The 21275-nt window shown below is 34.9% G+C and overlaps 1 protein-coding gene across 1 annotated transcript; it reads right to left on the bottom strand.

The window, feature by feature from the left end:
• Positions 1 to 1202: 1202 nt before the first annotated feature.
• On the bottom strand, positions 1203 to 20850 carry phf10 (PHD finger protein 10). The gene is made up of 12 exons (XM_051917697.1): positions 20712 to 20850; positions 20242 to 20348; positions 19556 to 19686; positions 19310 to 19393; positions 18281 to 18423; positions 17140 to 17289; positions 14674 to 14783; positions 14346 to 14496; positions 10790 to 10933; positions 6232 to 6340; positions 5689 to 5877; positions 1203 to 1488 (listed from the first exon to the last, which is right to left on the bottom strand). Exons 1-12 carry the CDS (start codon positions 20778 to 20780, stop codon positions 1403 to 1405), a joined length of 1473 nt encoding a protein of 490 aa, XP_051773657.1. The 5' UTR covers positions 20781 to 20850; the 3' UTR covers positions 1203 to 1402.
• Between the last annotated feature and the right edge of the window lie 425 nt (positions 20851 to 21275).

A 21275-nucleotide genomic window follows, 5' to 3' on the forward strand; every position in this document is an offset into this window, starting at 1 on the left:
AAAAAAAAATCGTCTGAATGTCGTTGCATCAGATAAAACAGGCCTACTTAACGAAGTGGCATTTATTTTGATGAACATATAAACAAAATGTAAGTTTGTTGTCTGTCAAACGTCAATAATATTGTGTTCTCCACACCTGTGTGAACTAACCCTAACCCACACTAAAAACTAGCAAAACACTTAAAAATTAAGTCACTGCAAAATAAATAAATAGATTTTAAAAAAAATAAATCCGTACTCCTCTTCAAAATTTGTTCAAACATAACTGTTATCAACACTGATAATCAGAAATGTTTCAGCATATTAGAATGATTTCTGAAGGATCATGTGACACTGAAGACTGGAGTGGCTAATGGCTGTTTTACCATTACAGGGGCAATTTATGTTTTAAAACGTATGAAAAAATTTCACAATATTACAGTTTTTACAATATTTTGATACTTTGCCTAAGGCAATGAAATTTATAGTTTAAAAGTGGCTACTGTAACTATCATTAGATGCATGCTCAGTTTAAGTTTAAACTTTGTAAAGTAAATAAAACTGAAAAATAATCATATACATGGATTTAATTATAATAGATCAGAAGAGCCAAAGACTGTATACACTAACCCCTGGTTGCATACATCTACTTTTCTTTAAGGCAGGTGTATCATTTTCATCCAAAGGGAGCTTTTGAATAGTTACCTGATGCTGGCCAGATCCAGTTACACAACACAACCTCCAAACAGCCAGACATCACCTGTGGCTCGGTCAAAACACACCCGGACTACTCAATGGAAAGCTGGATCCTTTGTAACGAGGCTTTCACAAGTGTCTCTTTTCCAAGGAGCAGGTTGGCGTGTTTATTGTGCTGCAAACACACATATCAGGTGGCACACACACACACACTACCTGCTGTTTTACTATTGACCTCCACGTGGCATCTGCTACACAGCACAATACGACACAAAAACACAGCTCCCATTCACTAGTAAGTGAAAGTTGAGATGACTGACTTGTGTCATTATGGTGTGGGTAAAACACCCTCTGCGTCGTCCTGCTGCTCAGTTAAAAACACACACGAGTCGCTGCATTATTACTGCATCAGGATGTTTCAAGTCTGAATGAGTGTCACCAAGACAGAATGATTGAACACTGGAGTGAGCAATGCTTAAGAATGATCAAAAATGACCAAAACAAAAGCAAGACGACACACACACAAATCTGTTTTGAACTTTATTGTAAACAATACAAAAACACATTCTACATTGGAAACAATTGCATAAAAAAAAAAAATCAGCTACAAAATGTAACAAAAAAAATTAATTAAACATACCAAACATTTATGGACTTGTCATTCAAATAATAGAAAAATAAAAATTAATATCAAAAGTGTTGTAAAAATTGGTCAACTTTTTGGAACTTATTTAGATTTTTTTGGTGTTTTTATTGTTCCCTTCTTCTGAGGTGTAGGTAGCTCTTTGTTACATAAATCACAGACCCAGCAACCTGTTAATGAGAGGAAAAAAGAAATATGGAATATTGGCCTTTTGGACTGTTCAAAAAAAAAATCCCTTTGATGGGACATTATAAAATCACTCAACAAAAAGTAAATTATAGTTAAAGCTTTTTTTTTTTTTGTCACCCAAGGCCGTAGTCTCAGTACATTAAACAACATTTAAAAAATATATAAATAAAAATTTAAAGTTGAAATGAAGTCATTGTCTATTAGTATTTGTTATATATAAAACACTGCTGTTCAAAAGTTTGTGGTTAAGTTTTTTTTTAGAAAGGAAATAATACTTTTATTTAGCAAGGATGCATTAAATTGATCAAAAGAGACGGTAAAGAGATTTATAATGTTACAAAATATTTCGGTTATTTTAATGTGTACCCATTACTGTGTAATTATACATAAAAGTACTGACTAATATTAATTAAGTACATTTACTTACTTTAGGGTTAGGGTAGGATTAGGGTTTGCTTTAGGGTTAGTTGCATGTAATTATGACTAATTTATGGTTATTACTATAGTAAATACATGTATCAAGGACACATTAAAATAAAGTGTTACCAATATTTCTATTTCAAATAAATGCTGTTCTTTTGAATTTTTTTCCATCAAAGAATCCTGAAAAAGATGCATCACGGTTTTCAACATTGATAATCAAAAATGTTTCTTGAGCAGCAAATCAGCATATTAGACTGATTTCTGAGGGATCATGTGACTGAAGACTGGAGTAATGATGCTGAATATCAGTGGTGGACAGTATTTTTACTTCGTTACATTCGTATTTTATGTGAGTATTTTTATTTTCGGAATCTTTTACTTCACTAAATTTCAAAGCTTAATATTGTACTACATTTTATAAAAACATGTCGTTCCTTGTTATTTTGAACTAAAGAAATCGTCACCGCTCTGTGATGTGATAGCGGTGTCTGATTCGTGAACGAGCTGATTCTTTTCAATTAACCTGTTAAATTGCTTTTCAAATCACACTGAATGATTCATTCATAAAGTGGATCCGACAGCATTTGTTCTCAATTCAAATGATCCGGTCAGAGCGAGTCTTCAGTTAACAATTCACTGAAATCACAAGTCTGACTCAAAATGAGCCAAGAACTGTCGATCCTCGGAGCTTGAGCGCGAGCGACTGACAGAGTGAAAAGTTACTAATAAAGAATTTTAGGATTTATTACTGTAAATGAAATCATATTTAGGTGTCAGTTGATTGTGAACTAAATCCGCAGGAAAAGGGCGAGCTGGTTAAAGGATTAGTTCACTTTTAAATAAACTTTTCCTGATAATTTACTCACCCCCATGTCATCCAAGATGTCCATGTCTTTCTTTCTTCAGTCGAAAAAAAATTAAGGTTTTTGATGAAAACATTCCAGAATTTTTCTCCATATAATGGACTTCAATGGACACCAAACGGTTCAAGGTCCAACTGACAGTTTCAGTGCAGCTTCAAATGGCTTTAAACGATACCAGACGAGGAATAAGGGTCTTATCTAGTGAAACGATCGGTCATTTTCGAAAAAAAAATACAACTGTATGTGTTTATATAAACAAACGTTCGCCTTCTAAGTGCCTCCGCCATTTCCGTATTCTCCGAAAAGCTTACGCTGTATGTCCTACGCCTTCCCTATTCAACTTACGGAACGAACGCAGCGCCAGTTACATTTTTTCCGTAAGTTGAATAGGGAAGGCGTAGGACATACAGCGTAAGCTTTTTGGAGAATACAGAAATGCGGTTTTGGCGGAGGCAAACGTTTGTTTATATAAACATATACAGTTGTATTTTTTTCGAAAATGACCGATCGTTTCGCTAGATAAGACCCTTATTCCTCGTCTGGTATCGTTTAAAGCCATTTGAAGCTGCACTGAAACTGTCATTTGGACCTTGAACCGTTTGGTGTCTATTGAAGTCCATTATTTGGAGAAAAATCCTGGAATGTTTTCATCAAAAACCTTAATTTTTTTTTCGACTGAAAAAAGAAAGACATGGACATCTTGGATGACATGGGGGTGAGTAAATTATCAGCAAAAGTTTATTTAAAAGTGAACTAATCCTTTAAGCCCACTGTATAAAATGCTTGAATGTACATTGTCCATATTTTTGTGCATTACAATCTGACCTATTATGTTTGTATAGTGTTGATCTTAAAGGATTAGTTTACCCCAGAATTCAGATTTCCTGATAATTTACTCACGCCCATGTCATCCAAGATGTTCATGTCTGTTTTTCTCCAGTCGAAAAGAAATTAAGGTTTTTGAGGAAAACATTACAGGATTTTTCTCCATATAGTGGACTTCGGTGGGGTTCAACAGGTTGAAGGTCCAAATGTCAGTTTCAGTGCAGCTTCAAAGGGCTCTACATGATCCCAGACAAGTAATAAAGGTCTTACCTAGTGAAGCGATCTGCCATTTTCTAAAAAAAAAAAAAAAAAATGTTTTTAAATGTATATACTTTTTAACCACAAATGCTCATCTTGCTCTGCTCTGTGATGCGCCACGCATTACATAATCACGTTGGAAAGGTCACGCATGACGTAGGGGAAATACCGCAGTAAGGCGAAAAACTCCATCTCATTTTCTCCTTCAACTTCAAAATCGTCCGACATCGTTGTTTTACCTTTTTTTTTTTTTTTTGTAAAGGGTGTTTGACTTAGGCTGCGTTCCAGTTCGTTTTTTAAATGCCCTTCCCTCGCCAACTTCCCTCAGTCTTGTTGACTCGGATGTGCGTTATTGCTTACGTTGCACGAGTGCCCACTACTGCCGGAACCTATGCAATGGGCTGAACTGGAACGTCCTAAGCCCTTGATCACTTGGAATCCGCAATGGAGCTGATTTATTATTTATTTTTTCCCCTTACAAAATTGTTTAATGCAGCATTCTATATGTATATATGTGTGTTTTAAATGTTTAAAAAAAATAATTAATATATCATAGAGTTGTTTGTGGTGGGGTAAATTAAACGCGATATGCGGTGACGTCATAATCGTGTTGCATTGTGGGTTATGGAGCTGCTTGAAGTGTACATATGAAGTAGACTCGCTTCCTCGGTTAAAATCGAGGAAGCGAGGGTCTGTCCATATAAACTTCCCTCGTCCACTTTACGAAGTGGAACGCACTTCAAAATGGCGGCAGGGATTCCCCCGAGGGGAAGTGTTTAGGGAAGTTTGCAAGTGCGTGTCTAAAACTGGAGTGGAACGCAGCCTTAGTCTTTGCACGTTTGCTTTGTAGACACTGGATCGGTACTTCCTCCTACGTCACACGTGACCTTTCCAACGTGATTATGTCATGCGTGGCACATCGCAGAGCAGTGCAAGATGAGCATTTGTGGTTTAAATGTATATACATTTTATTTTATTTAGAAAATGACCAATCGTTTCTCTAGATAAGACCCTTATTCCTCATCTGGGATCATGTAGAGCTCTTTGAAGCTGCACTGAAACTGACATTTGGACCTTCAACCCGTTGAACCCCAGTGAAGTCCACTATATGGAGAAAAATCCTGGAATGTTTTCCTCAAAAACCTTAATTTCTTTTCAACTGAAGAAAGAAAGAAAGACATACATCTTGGATGACATGGGGGTGAGTAAATTATCAGGAAATTTGAATTCTGAAGTGAACTAATCCTTTAATATGTAAAACACATTTAGCCCTGTATGTGGCGTCTGTTTTTATATTGTATGTTTATATTTGCCAACACACATTTTACTTTTTCCTCATTTTTATATACTACATGGTATATTTTGTTACGTTCACTTGTTTGCACAATTGAATCATTAATAATTACCAGTATTAGTTATCAGTGTATGATATTTTGAGCAGTAGGATGGAGTATATAAATTGCAAAATAAATAAACATTCATCAATCAGTACTTTTTACTTTTAAGTACATTAAAAATCAAGTACTTTTGTACTTTAACTTAAGTAAAATGGAAGTACTTAATACTTTTACTGGAGTAATATTTTATTATCTGTACTTTGTCCACTACTGCAGAAAATTTTGCTTTGTAATTAGAAAAAAAAAAAAATATATATATATATATATTTATTTGAAAAAGTTTGTAAGGTGAAGTAAGATTTCAACATTAGTTCAAATTCAACATTACATTAACATGACAACATTAGCTCAATATTGTGATTATTTATTCATACATGCATGTATATAGGAGAATGAACATCAGCCAAAGACTCACCCAGAGGAATGGAGTCCATGCCCACACAGAAGGTGTGGTAGCCTCGATCACACTTGTCACAGAACATCATCTCCTCCTCGTGGTGCGGCTGCTCGCACACGGTGCAGGTCTTGCATTCCATGCACTGCCAGGGATACATCTTGATCTGGGACACCAACTCCACACTCATATCCAAGCAGGACGGGTGACCTGAACACAAAGTAAGGCCTCTCATCATCTCCGCTATTCTCACAATGGTATAAACCCAACAGGTTTGTTTCAACAGGATGCTGACACTTAGGAAATGATACTCGAGTTATCGTAACACAGCATCTTTAATCATCGAAAAGACAATGGAGACCGTGACCCTGCGGCCTCCAGGTGAGTTTTAGATGAGTGCTGTCCAACTACTTCATTGAAGAGAAAGATTTGAAAAATAAACACTAGCAGTGTGGTAGACCGAACATATTACTAGAAGTTAAACACCTCGATTTGATTTTTGTGTTTTATTGCACTTCTCTGAAAAGATGAACACTACATCAGGAAGAGATAGTTTTGACTTACCACTGTTTTGGCACTGGGAGCAGTGGATGAGAGCCTCTGGTTTGCCTTTCTTGTTGGCCTCCTTACCCTTCTGGCATATGCCACATATAGCATTGGGAATGACCTTAGGCTGCAAGGGCAGAGTAATGCTATAAACGCCATGAAGGTCATACACACCATGTGATATTACGCTTGAACCAAAACCATGATTTAACTTTAAAAACTATGATTTTTAAAGTTAAATTAGCAAAAATACCAGAGTAATCTGGGTGAAGGATATTAAAAAGAATTGGAATTACCTAATATAAATTTTAAGAAGCACATAATATGTAAATACATAAGCAACAAAAGCAAAAAAGATCAACATCTGTGTTCCGAACAAATCAGGATAAAACATACACTACCTTTTAAAAGTTTGGGGTCGCTAAGATGTTTTAAAGAAATTAACACTTTTATTCAGTGAGGGTGTATTAAATTGTCCAAAAGCAAGATGAAATACATTTGTAATGTAACAAACAATTTATATTATTTCAAATAAATGCTGTTCTTCAGAACTTTCTATTCATCCAAGTACTGTGTAAAAAAATGATCACTGTTTCCACAAAATTATGAAGCAGCTCAACTGTTTTTAACATTGATAATAATAATTAATGTTTCTCGAGCCGCAAATCATCATATTAGAATGCTTTCTGAAGGATCATGTGACACTGAAGGCTGGAGTAATGATGCTGAAAATCCAGATTTGATCACAGCAATATATTCAAGTTCTTTTAAATTGTACACGTCACAATATTATCTTACAGTAAAAAAATACAGCAAATACAATAAAATAATACTGTTTAACGGTATTTTTGATCGAATAAATGCAGTCTTGGTGAGCAGAAGAGACTTCTTTCAAAAACATTAAAAATCTTACCGACCACAAACTTTTGAATGGTAGTGTACATAATTTACAGTATATCAAAAACTGACATACAATGTGACCATTTGAATGATTGTTTCAGTAAATGCTCAAAACAAAAACATGCAGGAATGCATAAAATATTATGGTATTCAAAATTAGAACATAAGAAAAAGTAGAGGAAGTTACAAAACATTAAACTATTACATACATATTTGCTATATTATGAATACTAAATCCCAAGAAAGGCGTTTCAACCCAATAAGCAAATAGGCAGTTGCAAAAGCCAACTGTAAAGAGTAACAAATGTATAAAAAAAGTCATAACACCCAGAATACACAATTTTCTTGAGCTACTTATAACAACGCAGACTCGACACTTTCATTCAGTGCTCACAGCCATTAAGAAATCTCTCTACAGGCTAATTTCTTTAAAACCTCTTTATTCAAAAGGTTACTTCTAAATACGGACATGTCAAAGGCCCTATCATAAAAACCATTAAACTGAAAAGAGCAGTGACAACATTGTGGGGGGAAAAAAACGAAAGAGTCAGGCCAAGCTACAGGTTAAAGACACATTTAGATGTTAGTGAAGCTCACAGTTATGTTAACGGAAGGACAAAAGCCTTCATTCTGTCACAGTTGGAAAGTAATAGCTGAACTAAGAGTATTACATCCAAAAAAAAATAAAAATAAAAATAAAGATTCACATAACAGGAACAAGAACATTTAATGTTGTTTAACTACAAACACTTTTAACAAGACTTGAGAGATTGAATAAAAGAGGGATGGAGATAAACCAGCCAACAACACTTACAGTGAGAGGATCAACAGAAGCTGTACCTACCGTGTTTTAATACATTAAGGCTGTCTTATGTACTGCAGTGAGATTATGATGATCGTTTTATTTAAAGTGTAACTAATGTTTTCAAATTTTGGCACACTTATGGCAGCCTCTCTTACGTCAACCATTTATAGGCCCAACACAACAATCTACCCATATAAACCCAGATTATGAACTACTAAAGAAAATATAATACTTTGGAGCACCGTTCACACCAAAGGTGATAACTGTAAAGTTTTAATAATCGTTCGAATTCTACGAGAATACTGAACTTTGCGCCGCAGCTATAATGAGAAGAATATTGTTGGAATCACATTTAGAACAATTTTAAAATGACAAAAACACTAGCAGCCAATCAGAATCCACCCTGCTTTAAAGAGCTTGAGCATTTAAAGCAGCAGACGACATAACTGCAGCATGCTTATAATAAACAATGTTATCGTCTATTGATGCTAATATAATAATCTCTATAGTTGTCTTTATTGTTATCATTCTTAGTGTGAATAGGCCTTTAATCCTGACAGTCTAAAGGTTTAAGAGGTGGAAATAAACTGGGGCTGATCAGAATGGGATACTAGCTGTTTACTAAAAATATTATGTAGTATACACTGCATACTGCCTATTCTTCTGTGAAATAGTATGCAATATTCAACAAAGCAAACAAACTTTTGATGAGTAGTATGCTTCATTGCAGTCACATGACCTCACGTTGCATGTGTTCTCATCTTGCAAATAAAATGGTTATTATGCCTTAATTTCATTTTTAAAAATCCAGTTTCATTTAATTCTGGAATTCATCAGACTGGAAATGGAAGGTCAGTTGGAGTGCACTGCATTGTGGGACACAGTATACACTGTAGCATACTGGCAGACTACTCTGACAAATGTAGCTGGTCATTCTACATGCTATGCATACTACGAGTAGTATGCTATTCAAATAGCCTGGGCCAGTTTACACTGCTCATACTTCCTGAGATAACAGAACTACAGGGGAAACTAATGATAATTCATTAAGACGGGAGGTAAAATAAGCCTTTAGCTGGGGTGTAATGTCAAAATTGCATTAAACTGTCCAATAAAATGATATGCAAAAAAAAAAAAAAAAAAAAAAGTATAAAACCATCATAAAAAAAATACGCACCTATTGCACAAATGAGCATAATTTATGTATGCAGAAGTTTATCTTAAAATGCAAGCATATGTGGGCAAGCTACTAAAATATATATTGTATTATAATAACACTGCCCAATTACTGTTTGTTGTATATTTACTTTGTATAAATTTTGTTTTGTTATTATCTGTTATTATAGATAATGTGTTAAGGTAAACCTTTTGTTGATCCGGCAAGCATTTTGACAAAAAAAATAATAAAAAAAAAACAAAAACAACTTACACAATTTAAACAGAGTAAATCAAAGGAAACACTTATATCAAGCATATTTAAGGTGCCCATACAGTCAGTATAGAAAACCACCGACTTTAACAATGTTATATCAAACAATAGTTTGATAACAATTTCATGCCTGAAAGAGAGTAATGCATCACTAGCATGACAAATAAAGGATAAATAAAGCTAAGTTTAAAAGTGCACTCAGTAAGTTTACGTTTCACTGGCTCAATATTCACCCAAAAATGAAAACTGTCATCATTTACTAACCTTCATGTCATTCCAAACCTGTATGACTTTCTTTCTTCTGTGGAACATTAAATAATATATTAAAAAATAAAATTAAATATGACTTACTTCTGTGGAAAAAATTTTATCCATACAATGGATGTGAATGATAACCAAAACAAAATAACCAAAACTGTTTGGTTACCAACATTCTTCAAAATATCTTCTTTTATGATTAGCAAAAGAAAGTCAGTCATAGTTTGGTTGAACTATCAATGTGTATGAATAAAATTTTATGATAGTTGGAATAGCTATATTTCAAGTCTTCTGTAGTCATATGATAACTTTGCATGGTTCATTTATGGTGACTTTAATGGGGGGGATTAGAGTTGTTTGTTAGAGAATTAATTTATTTTTTTATCCTTAGCCGTGGTCACTATGAATGGAAAAGAGCTTAAAAAAAAAAAAAACACGTTGAGCACTGGAAACATTATTATTGCTATTTTTGTTATTATTACTAGTAACTTGGTTGGGTTGCAACACACAGCTGGCCATGTGATTTCAAAATAATACCTTGACATATGATTGGAGTCCTTGTCCAAAAGTGCTATTCTTTCGATGATATATTTATAAATCAGGGAAAACTTTACTGAGTGCACTCTTATTATTTCTTCAACTGTTTTATATCTATGGATTAACACTTTTCAAAGTTTAGCAGCCAAAGGAAACTGCTCACGTGCCCTTCAGTATAACTGACAGGCAGGTAGATAGATAGATAAATATTGATAGATAAATAGAGGTATTTTAAGCTATATGAAGTACTGTTCACTTTATAAGGGTATTTACCTTCACAAGTGCATCACAGCAAAAAAAGCCCTAAACTAACAGCAGTGCCACACAAAAATGTTATTGCTCAAAAGATCTGTGCAGAACACAGGAACTGTCACTGGGTTTCCTGGCACTGAAAAAAATGAGTGCCACACTTAAAAAGGAAAATAAGTTCCATTGACACGTGCAGTCCCGATCTATGACCACCAGGGAGAGTATGTCTGAGTGTGGGTGTGCGTGAGTGAGTGCATGAGAGTGTTTGGACTCTGATGATCAAGTCAGAAGAAAGAGGACTTCTCTGCTGAAAGTGCTGGAAAAGAGGGGTGGCGAAAAGGGGAAAAGAGAGATGTTGGGTTATTTAAAAAAAAATATCAGGGGCTTTTTTCTTCTACCTTGTACCCAGGGACAGATTTGTGTTGGATGGAGCGGGGAGTGGCATCTTTGCCCTGGGTGCCGGGTCGGTCTTTGCTCTTGACTTTGGATTGAATTCCGCTGTCTTGGCTGTCTCCATCTGAAGTGTTTCCCGATGAACTGTCCTGCAAGTCAACGGGAAATAAAAAAAATGACCCACTTTATTTAACACACTTCCTATCATCCACGATTCATTGCTGCACGTTATTCAAATGCGGAAAAAAGGTCCCTTTTTGGATGATGTCACCTTTCATAGAGAGACCACTTTTCTCAATCCAATTTATTCCTGTTGGTTTAAAGTCAAGTCCCAGTCAGTGTTATTTTATTATTATTTATAAACTATTATAGTATTTACTACTATTTTGAAATAGCCTTTATTTTAATTTAAGTAATTTTAGCCATTTTGTTGTGTGCTTTATGGGACTATATATATATTTAATATAATTTTTATGTAACTCGTATTTATTTTTTGAAAGAATTTAATACTTTTATTCAGCAATTTTAATTTTAGTTTTAAAATAATTTCAGCGATTTTGTTGTGTGTGTTTTTGTCATTTTTATTAGTTTAATGTTTTTATATCTTTTCTTTATAAAAATGATTTCAGATTTAATTTTAGTAAATTTAAATTTAAACTTATTTCAGTTTAAGTTTATCTAATATTAATTTCATCTAATATATTATTTATTTTATATTTATTATTTTTTATTTATTTTTATATTTTATTTCAGCATTATTTTAATTATCAAAAACAATTTTTAATAGTTTTAGTTAATAACAACATTGATCCCAGATTTTGGGGAGTCTACATTTTTTAAATACCACTTCAATCAGAAATATGTTGAATTGCGAAATAAGTAGAATGTGTTGCGAACAGTTTCGGGTTGACATTTTTCTCTTAATACACTTGGTCATCTGTGCATGTTATTCCACAGAATTTAATAACTATTTTTTTTTGCCCCTGAAATGTTTTTTTCAACCCTTCCAACCACCTGCCTCCATTCTGGTATAAAACGCCTACTTCTCACAATTAGATTAATTTGATGAATAAAGTCCTGCCTACATATTTTCTCACTGAATATCGGGATTCACTTGAAAACATGTCAGATCGCTTTGACTAAACATGACTAATAAACACAAAACTACGACAATATATGGTTTATCGGAGTTCTTCAAGACTTCTCAGGTATTTTCATGATAAGAAAGTTTATTTATAATGCAATACTAATTGACATAACCTTTATCACTGTATAGAATACTATGTAATAATATGTTGTGTGCCTTATTCTGTGTGCCTTATCCTGTGTGCCTTATCCAGCCATATCATCTCACAGTAGGAGGTTATTTCAAACACTCGGCTGACATTATAAAGTGAGTTTGGAGTCAAAAAAATGTTATTAAATGTTGTCTTGTTGGACAAGAGGTTCATAAATGCTTCTCATGTTTGGAAAGATGTTTGAAGTGTGTTGCTTTGTCAAATGCACATTATTGATCACAGAGTCGTGCTTCACTGACAAGCTGTGCATAAAGAAAAAAAAAAAAAAAAGGAAAAAAAAAAATGTAATCGCACTAAGCCAAACTGGTCAAGCGTGATTTCGGGTTCATTTCGATTGATCGTGCAGCCCTAGTGAGCAGCATGTATGTAAAAATTTGTCTTTTTGAGAAAATGCCGTTTATGCGTGGTTAGTGAAAAAAAAAAAAAAGTAAGTCACTGAAATAAGGCCATAAAACAAATACTGAGCATGTGTTCATAAGACTTTTGAGTACTGGATCTTGTCTTGTAGCCTACTTTTTTTTTTACTACAAAATGATGCGAAAATCGTCCTGACCACTAATTCACATACAACAATATACTGATTTAAATTTTGTAAGACACTATTTGTGTTAGAAAGGCTGTATGCAAGCGATAGTCAAGAATATTTATGTGATTCACACCTAAGGACACAAAGACACTCCCCTATAATGGGCCTATCAGGTGAATGGGACTGAGGGAAACAAAAGAATGTGAAGAGAATGTGAGGAGTTTTTTTTGTATTTTATTTTCAACATAGTGCACAACATAATCAAAATATACATAATGAAGGTCAATGACATTATTGAGCACACTGACCTAAACACAGACACTTGGAACAACTGTGAACCATACCTGGCATTTCCAATGTGTTTGCTGCTTCTTTTGCCATGCACTGAAAAAAAGAAAAAAAAAAAAAAAAGAAAAAAAACTGCCCCAACATCAGTGATGGAGCTTATTTTACCATGATCATGTAGAATATCAGTCCAGTGTAGTTGAACATCTTCCTGATTGTACAGAACACTCAGAGACAAACAGTTTGAAGACACTTGTAAAGGACTAATCTGTGGTGCATTCCCTCATCCTCATCTGGTCACTGTATATAAAAAAAGAAAAGAAAAAAGGAAACAACTGTAAGCATGATGTCAAGAGCAACTATGTTACATTATAAAAGACAGCCTACTAGTACTGCCCACAGATAAGAAAAAAAAGCAGTCATATTTGTAGTCATGACACATATGCTCTGTTTGTATTATTATATAGTACAAAAACAAAACTAAATTATTATTGTAGTATTGAGTAAACACTGGTCTAAATATTCTTAGACTGTATAAACACTCATATTACTTTTATATCGTATTATGCTTTTATATTATACAGCCTAAAAACATCCTCGCATCATACGACAATTTACATCTGCCTAAATATTTCATATTTCAACATGTCTCACTCGATTTCACACATTTTAGTCTGGCAATATAGTTTGGGAAAAGCCCAACTAGTAAAAGTTTAACTATTGTAAAAGAATGAATGACTTACTTGTCTCAAAATGATATCCTCCACTGGAACAAGCCGCGCACCGCATCGCGTTCTTCTTCTGAGGTAAATTCAAGGCTTATTCCTCATAGCGCGTCTTCCAAAAATGATGAAAAGTAGAGTAACCTGATCAAGCTTGATGATTTGTTTATCCAGGTGATAGGGGCGTTTACAGCTTCGCGTGGATCACATGGACGATTACAGTATGAATAGCCACATTACAGATAATGAGCTCAGACGGGATAAATTGTACCTCTCGTTGGTTTCATACAGATTACATAATCAGAGAATATTTGTTTTCGATTTCAATTGGTTCATTTAAAAGCAGACAGTTCAATCTTTCTACAAACTTGATTCTCATGGCCGTGTGGAAAGTATAGGCTGAGTTTCAGTTAATTTGTGTGACGCGTTTCAGAAAAAAATTCACGGAGACTGAGATGGCAGAAAGCACACCCTCGTTTTCTTTAAATTTACAAAAGCACAGGATTTTGATGTTATTAAGAGTGCACACAAATAAAAAACCCTTTACAGTTCCGAATGATGTCTTACTCTTATCTGTATGACCAATAATGCTGGGAGTATTTTAAGTTCTTTTAGCTGTTATCAGGAAAAACGCAAAACGCACTGGTGCGTTCGTTGACCCCAGAGGGTTAACTAAAACTAAACCAATTGTGCATTTAGAGTCACAGACAGTCACATGAAAACAACTTACAGAGGAACCTTTATGTTTTTTTCCATCATCTTTTCCATCTTCACCATCATCAGAGTCGCCATCACTGTCCAGGGCAGGCAGCTCTGGGTCCAGCGGAGGCTCATATAGAGCCGTGTTCAAGGGCAAGTAGCGAAGCTCATTTGGAGAGTACCTACAAACGTGAATGAGGCAAGAAAAGCTGTCAGAAAGCTGAACAGTGGCCATATTTTAGGACAACATTCCAGCGTTGCTCTCAAGTACAATGGAGACTACAGTAAATCATTACAGGTAAATCAGAAGCTGAGCAAGATTTTGCAATATAAATGCAACGATTTATTACACAATTCACCTTTTGTAGAACTCTTGGAACTGGCCGGGAATGAGTGCAACTGGGTATGGACCGGTCTTGGTTCTTTCTGGAGGGAGGACTTTGTATTTTCCTTGAGGTACCTGAATAATCTACAGGTAAAAGAGAAAGAGCAAACCAAATAAGTTAATAAGTGTTTACATAGGTGTTCAGAGCCATTGCTAGGCTATTGTTAGGCAGGTCATAGGGTTTTCTGTAGGGGTATAACAGATCATAGATTAGATTTGCAAATTATCTACAAAGTTTAATCATAGAGTGACAGTTTATCATTTGCACTTGTTTTAAGTCCTGTAAATGTAAACATTCAATCGATTTTAATCCATTCGAATGCAAGAAGATGCAAAAGAGAACTCGATTTGGAACTCGCACACACACAAGAGCTGCGTCTTCGACAGTACGCGAACACCGAATTAAGTTCTTTGTCGCAACTTTTCGTGCTTGAACGGACACATACACACACATAATTAAGTTAAAATGCCTATCTCAGCAAGTATCCTTGTAAACACAGTCAGTTATGTCTTAAGTGAATGTAAACAGTTAAGAAATAAAACGGATACGTATTATTATATTGGATCCATGCATTCGGTCTTAAAGTGACAGCAGCCTAATATATCTGCTGCTCTCCGTGACATTAATGTTAATGAATATAAAATAAAAAAATTTGCGAAAAAAGGTTTAGCGCTTCAAAATGTTTAGCGATATAGCTGATGGAAATGCCATTTGTCAATAAAATTTCTCAAATGTCGACAGTATTTTTCCGTTTATGTTTAGCGCATAAATTCTATGTCGATATTTCAAATCTTGAAAAAATTGGTTTGGAAACACTTTTTGTCGAGAAAAAGGGCTTTAATGCAAAAAAATTGTGTGTCACATGACAGAATTGGCCTATAGCCTGCAGCGTCCGCGTTCGTGGTGTAGCTCCCGTTAAAGCACCGTTTCTCTGTAGTTCAAATGTGCATCACAAGGATGAGGAAAATCTCTGCAGGGTTTCTGTCAAATTAAGGAAGGCTGTTGGAGTTTTCAATGCTGACAAAAAGAAAGATAAAATAATATACAGAAATGTTACTTCTGTATCTGAATAGTCTAAATAAAAGTGCTGTCATAAAATCGTGATTCTGTTTCGATTTCATGATCAGAAGCGGTTCTAGGCTACATGACAAATGAAAATCAACATGACACTTGTAAATAAAATAATTTTAAAAGTGCAATTTATTAATAGGCTATAGAATTTTATCTCAAATTAAGAAAACAAAGTGGTTGGAAAATAAAGCTCTAAGCTCTGATGTGACAATAAGCCTCAGTTTAGCTAATGCAGACAATTAAAAAAAAAGGTTAAATATGCAAATAAAATGTTTATAGCTGCATCTCTTTCTAAAAAAAATAAAAAAAAAAATCAACTGCGATTCTGTTTTTGATGGGTTTTGTTGTTTGGGTTTTTGATGTTATTAGACTCTGAAACCAGAACGAATAACTTTTTTTGCTTTGAATGATCTGCTTTGAATGCGTTCTCGGCCGCGTCAAACCACGACTGGTTTGACTGCATGTTCAAGGCATTAAAGACTGTTGCAATATGCAAAGACTTAATATTTCACTGTACCAGACTTTTTATGGAGCCTACATTTTTTTGCATAGCGGACAAATGAGCTTCTCTGTCCAAACCTGCGCTTCTTCAAATAAAGGCAGTAAAGTCCTGTCAGACGAGCTGCTTCACTTCACCGTCGTCTTCTTATATTTCATATTCAATAACATTATATGTGAAAACAAGCAGTAGCCTACTGGCGAATTTCAATGGTCTCATTACTCTGTACATTTTACAAATATTTGGGATGCAAAATATAGCTTCGAGTTTGCGATATATACACAAAATTATGTATGGAAATGGCTCAAGAGCAGATTTTTTTAGCGATATAAGAAAACTTTTGCGACAATGCATTTTTTTTTTTTTTAAGGGATGACGTCACCACGCACACCATTTTATCGTTAAAAGGCAAACTGGATGGAAACAGCCTCGAGACGGCAAATTTCGCAAGTATTTTTTTGCGCATATTTCCTTTGTCGATAACAAAACGTCGCAAAAACTGGATGGAAACTTGACTAGTGAAGACTATGCAGTGCTATTTTATTATTCAATCATGTTGCATTGTGGTCTATGGATCTGTCTGAAGTGTACATATCGAGCAGACTCGCTCCCTCAGTCAAAATCGAGGGTTTGACATTTTACTTGACGTAGTTGAATGCTCTTCAAAAATGGCCATGGGGATTCCCTGAGGGGAAGTGCTTACTTAGGGAAGTTCAAGAGTCTATGTCTAAAAGTGGAGTTAAATGCAACCAAGGATATTGTTAGGTAATTGCTGGATGCTTCAATTTGTGTATTTAAATGAAGGTGTTTTATATGAATTTTACACACTATAGTACATCAGATTATCAAAGAACATGAGCACATCTTACATGTGTTTGAAGGTCAAAATAAGCCCTTCTCTCTTCCATCCGCTCTCGGTTGAAATTACTGTTGAATTCGGCAGCTTTTTTAGCTGCTTTCTTTATGTACTCTGGCACTTTACTGGCTTCAACTTTTTGAGGATTCTGTTGCTGCATTTGCTAAAAAGAAAAAAGTCAGACCATTAGCACTCACAGACTTCATTATTACATGATTAATCCTGCAAGCAAGGATATACCAGTTTTTGAAAGGTCACTTATGCTCACCAAAGCTTTTTTTTTTTTAATCAAAAAAAAAAAAAAAAAAAAAAAAAACCCACTGTATTCTTGCAAAATATTATTTAAAATTACCGTTTTCAATTTGAATATATTTTAAAATGTAATTTATTCGTGTGATGGTAAAGCTGAATTTTCAGCATCATTACTCCTGTCTTCAGTGATCCTTCAGAAATCATTTTAATATGCTCATTAGCTGCTTAAGAAACATTACCATTATCAATTCAATATCAGTTGTGCTGCACAATATTTTTATGGAAACTGTGATATTTCTGGATATCAGTTGAAACCGAACAGTATTTATATCATTTTTTTTTACCTCTAATACACCACTATGTCCAACTGCCTTGAGCATCCGGTTGGTGAGGTCTGAATGCATTCTGATGCCGGAAGTGATCGCTCGCACTCATTGACATATACATGCGAGAGATCACTTCCGTCATCAGAGAGCGTTTTCAGACCTCACCAACCGGGCGCTCAAGGCAGTTGGACATAGTGGTGTATCAGAGGTAAAAAATGATATAAATACTGTTCGGTTTCTCACACAAACCAATCGTTTCGTGTCTTAGGACATCAATGTGTCGTCACGAGCCGCAGGGTTTCATTTGGATTTGTCTGTGCATGTTTTTTTGACTCTTATAGATGGAGTTCCCATTGCCATGCATTATACAACGGACAGACTGCAACGGTTGGAGTTAAAAATCATCATTTGTGTTCTACTGAAGAAACAAAGTCACCTACATCTTGGATGCCCTGGGGGTAAGCAGATAAACATCAAATTTTCATTTTTGCGTGAACTATCCCTTTATTGTCACTTTTGATTAATTTAAAGAGTAACATATAATTTATATAACAAATAAAAAAGTGTGTTACTCACTGCACTGAGAGTGCTCACAGAGTACTCCTTAGTTATCCTCTGCCGCTCTCGCTCCTGCAGTATGACCGAGTACTCGGCATGTTTGGCTGGGTACTCCTTAATCATCAAATCAATAACTTCATCACTGCGCAAAGCAGTGAGACCTAGGGAAGAAGGGGGGAATGTCAATAGATTCTTGCACTCAGCCTTAGACTAGGCTGATACATTGTAATTATTACTACACAGCCTGGCCAAAAAAAAAAAAAAAAAAAAAAGTCAGTGTTTGGATTTAAATAGGCAAATATTTAAGAGTCTATGACTGGATAATTATTGCAGAGATTATTATGTTTCTAGCATGTTTTATGTTTGGCAACAGTTCTTTTAACCCTAATTGATGTAGTGTGTAGCTTTTTATTTCTTAAACAACCATGTTGGAAGACACATCATGGCCATATCCCAGGATGACAATGTCAAGATTCATTAGGCTCAAATTGTGAAAGAATGGTTGGGAGGAAGCATGAAGAATCATTTTCACACATGACCAGACAAGTCCAGACCTTAATTTCATTGAAAGTCTTTGGGATGTGCTGGAGTAGACTTTTCAGAGTGCTCACCTCTTGCATTGTCAATACAAGATCTGGATCAAAGATTTATGCACCTCTTGACAGAAATAACATCACAACATTTATTTCCATCGAGAAGTGCATCAAATTTTGGTCAAGATCTTGAAAAATCCAACATTTTTAAATCCAAACAGCGACTTTTTTTTTTTTTTTGGCAGGGCAGCGTACTATTATTTCTACTACATCCCTTTAAGCTACATGTCAAGGCTGAAAAGCTGTGGGAGCAAATTATGAATTAAATCACTTTGTTGAAAAAGTAAACCATCTGAGTTTGAGTTTGTGTACTGACATTCAATCAGATATTTTCAGGGTAAGAATAAAAGTTACCTATTGTCAATTTTACCACAGAATTTTTTTTCTGTTAAGCAAATTCAAGATAAAAAAAAAAGAAATGAAAACAAGAATGACTGAATTAATAAAATCTTACCTAGTGTACACTGTGTTTCCGTTATGACATTTTGCTCTCTCAGATAAAGTTTTTCTTTGTGAGACAGGTCTCTTCTTTCCAAATCTGGTTATAAGTTGGAAATAAAAAATGTGTTGACAGCAAAATACCAAACTTCACCATCATCATCAGTAACTCAGCCTGAAAATAAAACCACTATTTGACCGATAACATGAAAACCATTAAATTCAATAATTTTCCCTGCTGACAGAAGCTTGTTGCTCATACCTGGATATTTTCGTTTGAATGACGTGACTCCCAAGTACTCGCTCACTTGTTCTTGTAGCATATAATACTCCCCTGTGTCATCCGGAGGCCATTTGTATTCTGTCAGATTTTCAGCAGGGAAGTATGTTGGCCTGTAATGAAATAGCAAGGCTCAATACACAGAAAAGTAACAGTGGGCCAGGATAATGAGTAAAAATTAGCTTTGGCCAGCCAATAAAGCCACAAACAGGTGCAGTTTCATGGAAATACTAGAGCACACACAAATAAAATATGAGCTAAATAATTAAATTGTCATGGTGAAGGAATATATTTTAATAATTAAAAAAAAAAAAACAGTTTCATGGTTCGTAAGAAATTAAGTTTATAAGCAAAATTGCTTATAAATCTCTTGCTATGCTATGGCCAAATATTGGGTTCAAACTTTGTCAACTTTTTTTTTTTGGAACTGATTGATCACAGGCCTCACTGATCTGTGTTTATGCACCTCCGTTTGTTTTAGGTGAATAAGCTTGAGTGAACTTTTTTTTACTTAAACACTGAGGTGCGTAAAAGGCCGGCCATTTTTGGCTGGAAACGCCAACTTAGTTAAAGGATTTGCAACACAGCACGAGGCTTAAAGGAAATCTACAGATCAGCCAGGTTTAATAAAAACACCTGTGATTGTGTGTGTCAGATGTGCAGCTCACCCCAGCTCATGGTTGGACGTGTCACAGCTCCGAGAACTGTCCCCTGAGCCCATCCTGCGTCTCTTGGGGGCTTGACTACCATCACTGGAATTCTCCTCAATGTCATCCTGTTTGAAGAGTCATAAATAAGATTCTGTCAAGAACATTTCAAAATTTTCCCATTGGGATTGGCAGATAATATGTTTAGCAGCGCTACCTAGATCTAAAATCATACTATATGGCCGTAATAAACTAAGAATGGCTTTCCAAAACCATCTAAATAAGACATGTGTTTTCATTTCTTTTAGAAATACTACTCTGAGCATCGTCTATGTCTTTAGCTTTCTCGGCTAATAGTAAATAAACAAAGGGGACTATGGCTCACGTTCACGATTTTATGGACGCAGTAACAGTATAGATATGTGCCTTATATTCTGCAATATTATAACTGCAGTCTGTGTAACAAGATGTAGCCGTAAACACCCACAAACCTTCACAGACTGCGTCCCAGGAGTCGCAGGATTGCTATCGCACGGTCTCGGCGATAAAACAGCTGCCATGTTGATGTTCTGGTAATGAAAGAGTGTCACATTCCGACTGGAAACTAGGAACACAAGGAAGTGTTCCGACCTCAACACACGAAAAGCACCGTATATAAACATTTTATATTGAAAACAAAATTCCATTTAAATCAACTTCTTATTTACATTTTATTTACTGTTCATTGGAACAGTTTATACTTAAATTACAAGCAATATTTGTTACGATTTTTTATTTTTATTTTTTATGAATAGACATAATTTAAAAACAAAAGGGGCTAGATTACTTTTCCAATACTGTGGTCTCTCCACAGCGTTTCAGTCTTGACCCGTAGCTTTATTTGATGTATTAATAATTTCAAGTACAATATAGTTTGAAATTACAGCTGGGGTAAAATCTACATTAATTAATTAATTAAATATTTTATGAAAATAATTATTATTAATAACAAACGTTTCAGTTTATGTTGAGAGATGAGTACTTTACTTGACCATATGACATTTGTCAAAATAAGT

This window comes from Ctenopharyngodon idella, chromosome 13 (assembly GCF_019924925.1).
Source record: "Ctenopharyngodon idella isolate HZGC_01 chromosome 13, HZGC01, whole genome shotgun sequence".
Lineage (NCBI taxonomy): Eukaryota > Metazoa > Chordata > Actinopteri > Cypriniformes > Xenocyprididae > Ctenopharyngodon > Ctenopharyngodon idella.